Here is an 11,500-nt window from a genome sequence, read left to right on the forward strand (position 1 = left end):
ACCAGCATCTACCAGACTCTACACAAAGCAGAGGGAAATGCCCACATGAGGGAGAGTTGGTGCCAGTCTCCAAAGTGATTCTGTGCAAACGGCACTTCCCTGCCTGGGAACTCTTAGAGCCATTCATTCCCCTTGCTCCACTTTTCCTAACAGAAATGTTTCACTCTCCTGGACATTCCCTTTTCCACAGTATTTCCCCTCCTCCTCTTTCTCCACATGACTGGTATTTCATCTTCTTTATGGAGGGTAAGCCCAAAGTCCCCACCGTGTGAGTGCCAGACGTGGTGCCATCAGAAAGGCACCATGACTGAGATGGTTTCTCTGCTCTTGCTGCTGCTCTGCTCCCCTTTTCTCCCACTCACATTTTACTGTGCTGGGAGGGCACCCCTGCACCAGCCTCAGCACAGACAGTGCCCCTCTTGCCCAGCTCATCACTCAGAGGTGGCAGCCTGATCACTACCCTCCATGGGCACACATGGAAAATATCACTTCTGCTGGGCTCTGCTCAGCCTCAACACTCCAAGCCTAAAACAGGCTCCACTGGGGCATGAGATTTTCCATCCATTTTCTGAAAACAGTTGCTGGCTACCAGCAACAGGATTCTAGAAGCCTCTGAGCTCCTGCAGAGCAAAGCTTAATGTGAAGAAGTACTGGAAAACACTGGTGATGTGGGAAAAGCCACTCTGCGAGCCTCTGTGGCTGGAAGTGCTCCATGGTGCTGGAGCAGCATGAGCACCAGCAGGTCTTTTCTTGTGGGATCATCCCACCAGCTCCACAGAAAGCATCTCTATGCTCCTAAGTCCAGAAACTTTCAAAAAACATTTTGATGATTTTGGCTGGTGATTTAGCAGGAACCATTACACAGCCCATAGCATTCCTGGGGCAGTTCCCTAACCTGAAATCTAAGAGAAATGTCTTCAGAGGAGATCCACATGAACCACATCACCAAAATCACAACAAAACCCACAAGAATGGCACATATTGGCCACCATTAGCCTCCAGCTGCCAGAACAAAGCCAGGTAACTGGTTTCCTCTGTGGAGAGAGATTTTCTGCCTGAGGGAAAAAGTCATGGACGCTTCTCTGAAGCACATTGTGCCTGCTAGTATTAACATGTCAGGCATTGCACACAAAGCTGCCCTGGAAAGCTGCATTGACATGAAAGCACAGGAGCCATTAAGCCTGATCAGTGTCCAAGGAGCTCACCACAGTGGTGAGCATGGTACATATCCCAGCTGGGGGCACTGGGCAGGGAGGCCAAGGACATTTATCAGCACACCCACAGGATCTGCCTTGCAGGACATCCAGATTGCTGTGCAAGATGGTGCACGTTGACAGGGAGGAAGGAAATGCAAAAAGGAAATGATGTCCCCAGGATGATCCGAGGGAGGGAGCACCTCTCCTATGAGGAAGGGCTGAGAATAGAGTTTGGTCAGCCTGGAATAGAGAAGGCCTAGGGTGAGCTAATTGCATCCTTCCAGTACCTGAAGGGAGCCTCCATGAAAGATGGGGAGAAACTTTTTGCAAGGGCTCATAGTGACATGGGGGGAATAGATTCAAGATGAAAAAAGTAGGTTTAGATTAGATATTAGGAAAAAATTCCTTACTGTGAGGGAATGAGGCACTGCAACAGATTGCCCAGAGAACTTGTGGATGCCACATCCCTGGAAGTGTTTGAGTGAGGTTGGATGAAGGTCTGAGTAACCTGGCCTAGTGGAAGATATCTCTGCCCATGGCAGGGGAGCTGGAACTAGATGATCTTTGAGGTCCCTTCCAACCCAAAGGATTCCACGAGTTTATAATTCTAAGCCAACTTTATTTTAAGTAGGAAATTTCATCTCTCACTTCCAAATTACAGCTCTAGGACTGGGCTCACAAGCTCATGTACCCAGTTAGCCTTTTAGAGCAGCTTATGACAATCCAGTGTGTGCAGAAATGCACAGTGTGAAGAACCAGCACCTATTCCCAGCTCCTGCAGTGGATCAGAGCTTCTCGTTCAGCATTCCCTGCTCAGAGAGTGTTACTGGAACAGATGCATTAAGACAGCAGTGTAAGCAGTGGTTTAGAAAATACAACTGAATGCTGCAAGCAGTGTATTTTTATTTGGCTTTAGGCATGCTGACAGGAGATAACGTAGCCAAAAGGCATCAGAGGTGAGAAGACGAAGCAGAAAGAGAAGGACCACCCCTCAGCAGGGGTGAGGCAGTGATGTTATTTACACAACAGCCAGTGGATATGTGCCTTATTTATACAGGATAAGAAGAATGAAAGTAGAGTTATGTTGAGTGAGATTGTTTAATAATACACAATTACTTCATACAGATTTAACTAGAAGTAATTAAAAGTAAGGTTGTGCTCTGAGGAAGAGTTCCCCTGCCACTGAATTCAGGTCCAGGTGAACCAGAAGCCACAGGCTTGAGCATCTTGGAAATAAATTTACAACATCAGCAAATGCTTTTTGAGTGCTCCAGTGAAGTAAGAAACTTGCTCCTTCTTTTCTGTCTTCGTCCACGTGTGACTGCATGAGCTCTCTGTCTCTGTGAGAGCACAACTTCTGCTACTCTGGCAGCAAGAAAACATGAAACCACATTTGCCTCAGTTCTCCATCATTTTACATCCCTGCACAGCACACATAGGGTGTGCCTTGGACCAGAGGGGCTGTGTCAGAGATGCCTCCAGCACTGCCACACCACAACTGCATTGCAGCCACACTAGGAGGACACCCAAACAGCATCCTGGGGGCAGGGCATTGATGGCTCCAGGGACACCATCAAGGAGCGTCGTCAGCTGGGGACAGCATGCACTGAAGACTTCCTCACCTCCACGCACACAGCTGCAATATCCCCAGCATGTCCTGACACAGAAACCGATATAGCAGATTTTCACAGTGATGGACACAGGGGAAAAGAGAAACAGAGGGACATTTTGTGAAGATGTCACAAACATAAACACCCACACCAGCTTTGCAAAAGTGTTTTGCTTTCTACCTGCTTATTCCCATCCATTTAGGCAACTTAATACTGACTTTTCATTAATACTTTTTTTTTTAAAAAAAAGCATTTGAAACAAAACTATCTAATTACAGAGTAAATATTTAGCTTGAAATGAGCAGACAGATATTCAAAACAATTTTCTGACATGACAGATGATGTGAAAGGAGCTGCACTGCAGGCATTGTATGCCGATCAAACTCAATTTTAAAATACAAGGCATAGAAGCAATAATAGACATGACTCTAAGCACAAACATCCCCACATAGGCAAATGTCTCCTATAAAATGCCACGGGTGATTTCATGGCAGCTGAACCTGGTGGCACTGGAACAGCATCACCCACTTCTGAGGGAGGGTGCTGCCATGGTAAACCCATGTGAACAGCATTGAAGAGACACAAAAACATTGCCCTGGCAGGGCTTGTCCAGCTGCCCCAGTTTTGGGACTCCAGCCCGTATGTTTCCTGAAGACTTAAGGGAAATTCCTGTCCCCTTATGCATGTGACCTAACCTCCAGCTCTTGCTGGGCGGAACCTAAATGACTTGCTACCTTTGCTACACCTAAATTATTGTGACATTCAACTGACAGGTGGGAGCCAGGTAATGTGGGAAAAATAACCTTTTCACCCTTAAATGCTGAGGAATTCATATCCAAGCATTCATACTCCAGACATGCTGAGGAGCACAGAGATGCAGGAGTAACTGCAACAGCTTAGCATCTCCAGCTCCAAGCCCACAGAGCATGCTTGGAGATCAACCTTTTCCCAAAGCTTTGGCTCAAACCCTGATGCTCCTGAAGCAGCCTTGAGCTTGCCACAGAAGTGGATGGAGACATTAGTCTGACTTTGGTGAGCAGGATTGGGAAACAGGAGCTCTGGAGCCGCACATCACCCACACAATGAAAAAAATCACCCCTGAATGGCCAGAGCCTGTGCTGGGTCCCTACAGGAGTGAAGGGATATGACCAGATGTGGGTATGGCTCCACATAGGAAGTGCAACTATAGGCAGGACCTGGGACAGCCTATAAAGGAGAGGCATGAGACACCTCACTACCCACAGTTCACATGTGGGAAACCAGCAGGGCCTTTATGGGATTAGATGCAGAAGGAAAATCCTCAAGGCAGTAGCTGGGACAGGAGAATATAAGTGAGGAAATCACAAAGCATCCCTGAGTCACTGTGCCCACATCCTGGAGAATGCATTAGCTAAGGAAGGCAGGGTCTCCACCAGGTCATCCTGATGTCTAATGACCCAGATATTTTGAAATGAGAAACACAAGCAGCTGCAGCAATGGCAGTGAAAACATGGACATCATGTGGCTCCTGGCAGAATTGTTCTCTAGCACACAAATACTAATGAAGACAACTTCAAGCATGAAGTACTAGTCTGGTTCTTCAAACTGAGGGCTGAGCAGAGGGCACAAGTGGTCTTGTGGGCAGAAGGAGGTGATGCCCCTGCCCAGAGGACACAGCCCAGCAGTCCTTCCACACCAGCCTCCAGCCTCTTTCCCTTGGCTGTCACTAAGTCAAATAGCCATCCCTGCTATCATGTGCCTGAAGTTTGGGATGAAACTTCACAGAACTCCTTCCTCTACTTCCCTTCAGGATGCCCCAGTGCCAGGGCTACCCCGCTACCCTTGCCAGGCTGTGTGGTCTCTTCACCTTTTAGTCAACCCTTTGACCCAATTTTTAGCATTAGCACCATGCTGACAATCCTTTGGTCCTCCAGATTTCCCACCCAGGGGCTTGGTTTTTTTGCAGAAAGCAGCTGTAAAATCAGACCAGGCCTGAGACTGGGTCCTGGGTTTGCTGCTCTTCACTGGTCAGTGACACTTGCAGGGTGAAAGAGAAGAGGCCAGTCCTGTTCCTGATGTGGCCATAGACCTTCAGCGCTGCAGCACAGCTCTCACTCTGGAAATGGAGAATTCTTTTTCTTGCACATGAAGAGCCAGGAGATGCCTGGGATATCCCAGACCCAGGCATCTCGCTGTGGCTTTGGGAAGAGAGGGCTGGTGGCTCCCAAGCTCTGAAGCCTCTCCAGTTTGTTCACAGAAACACTAGTGAAAGAAAAGAGGTATTAAAAAATAATTTGTAAAATGAAGTGGAATAATAACTGTCCTGGGTAGAGGAATCTCAGAAATGTCATGGCCTTGGCTGCCCTAGTGGGTAAGACAGCTCTGGGTGTTCACAGCCCTGCTGAGTCCTGCAGTGAGTCCTGGCTTTATTGGTCCTGGTCCTCCTTTTAATTCTATCCAGATGACCAGACTATTAAAATAGCATTCAAAATGTGCTTTTCTGCTTTTTCTTCTGTCTTGCATCATCCTGTGTGCTCAAGCCCTGTTGTTCCCGTGGGTCAGGAATATTCATAGCTCTTGATTTCTCTGACTTAGACAATGAGATGGCAGCTTTTAAAAGCATTCATATTTTCCCCAATGCCTGGAGTGAAATTGAGGCCAGAAACATTTCTGGGCATGAAACATGCCTCTGAGCATGTTAGGATTTTGTTCCATGAGGACTTCTTGGTTGCCAGAGGGCAGAAGCAAAGGATTTGGAAAAAGATAACTTCTGCTCTGCAGCACTCCCTGAGCAGCCACCTACCACCAAGCCAATCAGGGCAGCATAGCAGAGCTCAAAGCTTGGGACTTGATTGTTTGCAAAGCAGAAAAGACGAGACTCATCCACTGCCTCTTCTCTCCTCCTGGCAACTCTCATTGTATTTTGGACACAGATGCTCAGACTCAGTGCTGGCAACTATTCTAGAAACTTGTGGCCCCAAGAGACCGACGGAGTTGCAGTGGCCGGGAGGGAATGACGTATATACATGTGGTGAGAAAAATCTCAAGGGGTCACATCAGAGATGTACTGTACCCAGACTGAGCTCTTTTTCAGGATACACTTCCTGCACACACAGGATTGCTGAGATCTCAGCCTCGGCAGTGCCTGTAAGGATGCTTCTGTTCCTCTAAAGCCTCTCATCTGCAAGGATCCCCTGCAAGGGGACAGAAAGTCATAAAAAGGCATAGGATGATCAATATGTCACAAATATTTCACCTTTTCCCAAAGGAAACAAGAGTTCAAATCCACCATGCTCTGTGCAGCTCCAAGTAGAGCTGGACACTGCGTCACAGGACATAGTGGCTTCTGGCTCTGCACCATGGCCACACAGTACATGTCTCTGGTGCCATAAGTCACCAGCAGGGATGCTCAGCCAAAGTGATACTGAAAGGACCGCTTTGTTTTTGTCAAGATGTTTTGTTTCTAGTGGAGGCCTTGGGGAAAGGCAGCTGTAGGGACTTGCAAGCAGGATAAGGGCATGCCAGAGATAGGCAAGGCTCCAGAGTATTTAGTTTCCTAAATGTACAGAATTCCTTAGTTTCCCCTGCAGAGCCAGGTCACACCTGGCCTGCAAGTCACTGTGGTTTTGTGCAGCTGCTGGGATGTCCTACCTGAGACACCTCCCAGGGTGCTGTCATGGATCTAAGCACCACAAGCCACTGCTGGGAGCCATTGATGGGCACCACTCCCACAGTTTGAGCAGCTCTGGTCAGGCGCAAATGTGTTCAGCCCCTGGAGAAAAATTTGGCTTTGGTTTCATTTTTTTGTTTTGAGGGTACCATTCCTCAGTGGAATGCAACATACTTGAGAGCTTGAAGGCTCCAGGATCAGCCAGAGGAAAATCAGGTGGTCTGGCATCCCATCCTTGGGGTTATTTATGACCCTCCTTGCTACTAGCGATGCCTTATAGCTGCTGCCTGCATGCTGGTCTTTGCGGGGGGACAACCAGAGCAAGCTCCCTTAGCTCTGCACATGGGGTCTTTGCCCAGTTTTGGTGCGAGGACACTGGCTGATGGGGAGGCCTTTCATGGTCTCCCATAGCTCATGGATAACACTGGGGATCAGTGACTTGCCAGCAGAGGCCCCAGTATTTACTCACGCTGCTCTTGACAGGTGCCAAATCCTAGTGCAAGAGGTATTTGATGTAACTAACGAGCCTTTGGGAATGGGGTTTTTCCCATTCTCCAGGTATTTGCTTTTTTCAAGTAAAAGTTATCTGAAAGCCCAGGGCTGAAGAGATATTTTGCACAGCTGCTCAGTGACTCGAATTGCTGAGCCAGGCTCTGCCTGGCCTCCCCCCCCCTCCAGAGCTAATGACCCTCTCAAACACGGCAGGACCTGGATGAGTGGGCTTCACCACAGCTGTCATCTCTGATGCTTCAAGGCCGTCTCACCCAATCTGACCCCACAAAGTGTGTCAGAGTCATCTCTCCATACCTCCGGATGCACCGGCTCTCAGCTCAGTGCTGGTCATATCACACTGTTAGTGAGGAGCAAGGGGGTAATTTCTGTTCCTTTACCACAAACCCCATTGCAGGTGTCCGGAGAAGAAATAAGAGTGTTATTCCTGGGTCACAGCTCTGCAGCCAGCTCAGCCCTCACCCTCAAGGCCACTGTACAAGTTCAGCACACACCGTATTTTCCCCAACTCTGACTTTTCCTCTCCAAACTTTTCAATCAGCTCCCCAAAACACAAAAGCTTTCTACCACTTGTGCAAAGCTTTGCATGGATGGCACAGATTCTCCCTTTTCCTTTCTCACCGTCAAGCCCTGCAGCCGAGTGGGACCAGCAGAGCAGGTAGCTTGCCCTCACCCACACTGGGGTGAGCCAAAATCCTTCCCCAGCCCCTTGTGCTGTGGGCACAGGCATTTGCAGCTGCCCTGCACTGGGGGAGAATGCGGGGACAGCCGGTGGCATCGCGCCCATGTGAGCTGTGCTCGGCCAGGAGCAAGAAGCTATTTCTGGAGAGCTGCTTCTCATGGAACAGAAGCAGCAGAACGCAGAAGCACTGACCAAAAAAGAAAAGCCCTGGCATTTTGAACAGGAAGCAAGGTTTGCTAGCCTCCTGCCAGGAAGAACAGGCGACATCCTTGCAAAAATAAGAGAGGACTGCAGTGCTCTGTGGCAGCAGGACTCCAGAGGAGCTCAAAGGCTACTTCACTAAGACTGTAAACACGCTAGATCTGCTGTTGCTGCAGAGCTCCGTGAAACTGGTGATGTCTGAGCAGAGTTCAGCTGGAGAGCACTGGTGCTATAAAAAACAAAGTGACTTTGGGCTTTGATGCTTCCTCCTGACACACATAAAGGTGATTTGTGATTCAAAAGACAAGGAATTTATCATCAAAAGGAGCTGGGACAGAGCTCAGTGTTTACACATGGAAGAACAAGACAGGCACCAAGAACAGATATATTTATACTCATCCATTAATAAAAGAAGCCAAGTCAACCATACCTTTGTGCTAAAGTTAGAGCACAACACTCTGCATGTCCTTAAAAAGGCAAGAAAGTTTCCACAAACTGGGACAGCTGCTCCCAGTGCCGGCTCTGTGCATCTCCTCCTTGGCACTCCAGCATCAGTGTATTGCAGCATAGAAGGGACCAAATGTGGTGAGGCTTCTCCAAGTGTGAAGGCTGACTCCTAGAGTCTGGTCATGGGCTGGTGGCCACTGCACCTCAGGAGCCAAACAGTCCTGGCGGCACTGTCAGAGACCTGCATAAGATGACTGCCTCTTGCCAGAAGCAAAAATCCTCCAGTTTCAGCTCCAGTATTCTCATTGCTTCCCTGGTTATGAGGCTCACACAAGCGAGGAGCTTTCTCCTCTGCTGCAGGTGACTTGGGGAAATGCTGGCCTTGGCACACTCACTTGGCCCTGTGGGCAAGGACTTGGTTTGTGGGGTGCCTCCATCAACCAGCAAAGGGAAAAAGAGGAGCACTCAAGGGTTCTAGGTTTGGGCCAAAGGGTCAGTGCAAGCCCAGGGTGAACAGAGAGCACCCACGATAGAGGATGGTCCATCTCCAGTGAGGTCAGCAATAAGCCAGGATGGTGCAGGTCACTGGAAGCTCCTGGATTAGTATTTGGCACTTAGAAATGCTTTAGAAATCACTAATTGCAGCAAGTTCCTTAACCCACAGCTGGAGTTGCCTGGCTTCACCTGCTGTGTGCTGGGGAATGTTACACCAATTGGCAGGAAAGACATGAAAAAGTCATCTCTCTGTTCCTTGGGAGGTGCTTCTAGAAAGCAATCAATTATCCTTCCAGACAAATAACAGACGAGCTCTCACAGTTGTTTTCCTGTTTCCCTTCTCTTCCTCCACCCAGTTCCAGCCCCCAAACCATGCTGGAAGCAGCAGTAGCAAGCACCAACACGCTACACCAGAAATGATTGCGTTTCAAGCAAACTGAGAGCAATCACAAAAAAATACATCTTGTCTAAATCACACTTAAGCACATTGCAGTTTTTCTTCTCCGCAGCCTAGTGCAACAGCTGCAAACAACAACCAACCTCAGCTGCATAGGGAAGGGAAAGAGCTGAGGGCACAGAGCAGAGCGGGAGGTCACCTCTCACTTCCCAGGATATACTGAAGTTGTTGGCACTGCAGAATGCATTTCCCCCTCTGAGCTCACGCTGAAGATGCTACAGTTACGTGAACTTGACTGACCTTTGAGCAAGACATAGCACTAGATGGCCTCCACAGATCTCTTCCAACCCAAATTATTCTACAACTTTGCAATTTTCTGCATAAAGACAGAAAGAGGGCACGCAAATAACTCTTCCTCCCACACCAGCTGCTAAGCTAAACTCTCTTACCAAAGGGATGCTCAGGCTGCCACCTCTGAGCCAGTGCAGTCAAGTCCAGCAGCAAAATCCTGACAGGAAGTCAGCTTTGCTACTGGCACAGGGATCAGGACTTCTTCCTGAGCTTTTGAGTCAAATCTCCTGATGCTCTTTGTCAGTGCCAGCCTAAGATACAGCCTTAGCAGTCACATTAACCTCACCCTTGAACTCTTCCACAAATTCAGTTTGAATTAATAAATCATTTCAGTGTGACCCAAATGCTTTCCAGCAAACATTACCATTTATTGACTCCATCCCACCCTGCAGCAGGCAGGCACAGCCACGTGGCACCAGGATTCTTGCTCAGCAGCCACACTAGTGGACCCTAGGCTGACACCAAGCCCCGTGACATGGAGCCCACGCCCAGGTTATTGCCAAACCCTCTCCCAACTCCTTCCTGATGACAGTGGCACTGTCACTCTCAGGTGATGCTACCTACACATATAGAAACAAGCACCATGGCTCACAATCAGCTGTAACTAGTGTGATTTGTCTATTACTTATTACAATTATTTACAGCTTATAGAAAGGGAGGATGTATTAAATCAGCCATGTTTGCTTCCTCAGCCAGCTTGCAGTGCATTCAAAGAACCTCTGCTTCCTTTGGTGAGCTCTACCTTGGATAAAGCACATTGACCAATGCTGAGTATTACAACACTTTTCCTGACTATTTAGTGAATTCCAGGATCAGCCATTTTACAGCTTTGCCTTGAAATGAGGGTCGGCTGGAAGACATATAGCTCCTCTGCTGTGCCTCTGGAGCCTGCCTCTGCAATACCTTTCTCTCAGCATGGAGGAATTGCATTTCAAGACCTTTCCCAGTTCCACTGATGCAGAATCCCTTAACCAGCTTTTATTCAGCCCTGATTTCCAAGCATCTAATTTTAGCAGTCACTGTTGAACATCCTCTTGAGTTATTGTTAGAATGAAATGAGGATCATCTGACAGGAACATATCCTTGGTAAATACTGGGACGGAATGCTAAAGGAGCTCACACACTTTCCTGCATCATAATCGACAATCCTACTGCCCAGGGACACACCTTATCCCACCCTTTTTGTTCCTTGCATTTTCAAAAGCAATTAAAGCACCAACCTCAACTGTACGAGGCATAATTGTCTGTATAATTTTGCTCATTGTTTCAATAATCACTTCCAATTAGCCACAGGGATTTATTGTTTGCTATTTTTCAGATAATTTCACTTTAAAAGGCACCTGATTACACAGATCTGTATTTGCATGACATCTTTCACTGGAGGATTTGGAAGTACTACACAGAACATGAATGGATTTCTGTTTGTCTGCAGCAATACTCCTTTTACAGGCAGGACAACAGGAGCAGTGATTAAAAGACGTGTCCAAACTCCCAGAGGAAATTTACACTGACACAGAAACCCCAGCTTCCACTTGTGTGTAATTATTAAACTTGTGCTAACATGGAGCGAGGTTGGCCACATGAGGCACTAAAGGAGATGCCAATCCTGTAACTTGAAATGGTTGTCTCTCCTTCACACTAACAGGCTCAAACACCAACTAGGCTTGGAGAGAAAAGAAGAAAAAAAAAAAGGCTTCTTATCAAATACCAAACAATTGGTCCTTTTCTGCTAATAAGTAGCAATGGGAAAGAATAGCAGGGAAAGGTGTGGATTTTCTGAGAGGCTGGTATAGAAACAGATGGGGCTGGGATTTTGCCAGTGTGACTTGCCAAGACTTCACCCTTTATCACTGTTAAGAAGATCCAATCTCCCAGCTTGCTCTTCACACCATCTTCCTTTCTTTGCGTTTTACCTGCCAGGGTGATGCACCAGTGAAATTCATCCAGATGTGCTGAAAAACA

At 47.8% G+C, this 11,500-nt stretch overlaps 1 protein-coding gene across 1 annotated transcript in view; it reads right to left on the minus strand.

Moving 5' to 3' along the window:
- Positions 1-11,191: 11,191 nt before the first annotated feature.
- The window catches only part of RBFOX2 (RNA binding fox-1 homolog 2), a gene marked incomplete at its 5' end in the record, with an annotated part of 172,613 nt that continues 172,304 nt past the window's right edge, over positions 11,192-11,500 (minus strand). Inside the window, one exon of the mRNA XM_083859389.1 lies at positions 11,192-11,490. Coding sequence (XP_083715515.1) covers positions 11,422-11,490 — 69 coding nt within the window. The 3' untranslated portion in view covers positions 11,192-11,421. The remainder of the gene's footprint in view (positions 11,491-11,500) is intronic.

This window comes from Zosterops lateralis (genome assembly GCF_965231275.1).
Source record: "Zosterops lateralis genome assembly, chromosome: 4".
NCBI classification, from domain to species: domain Eukaryota; kingdom Metazoa; phylum Chordata; class Aves; order Passeriformes; family Zosteropidae; genus Zosterops; species Zosterops lateralis.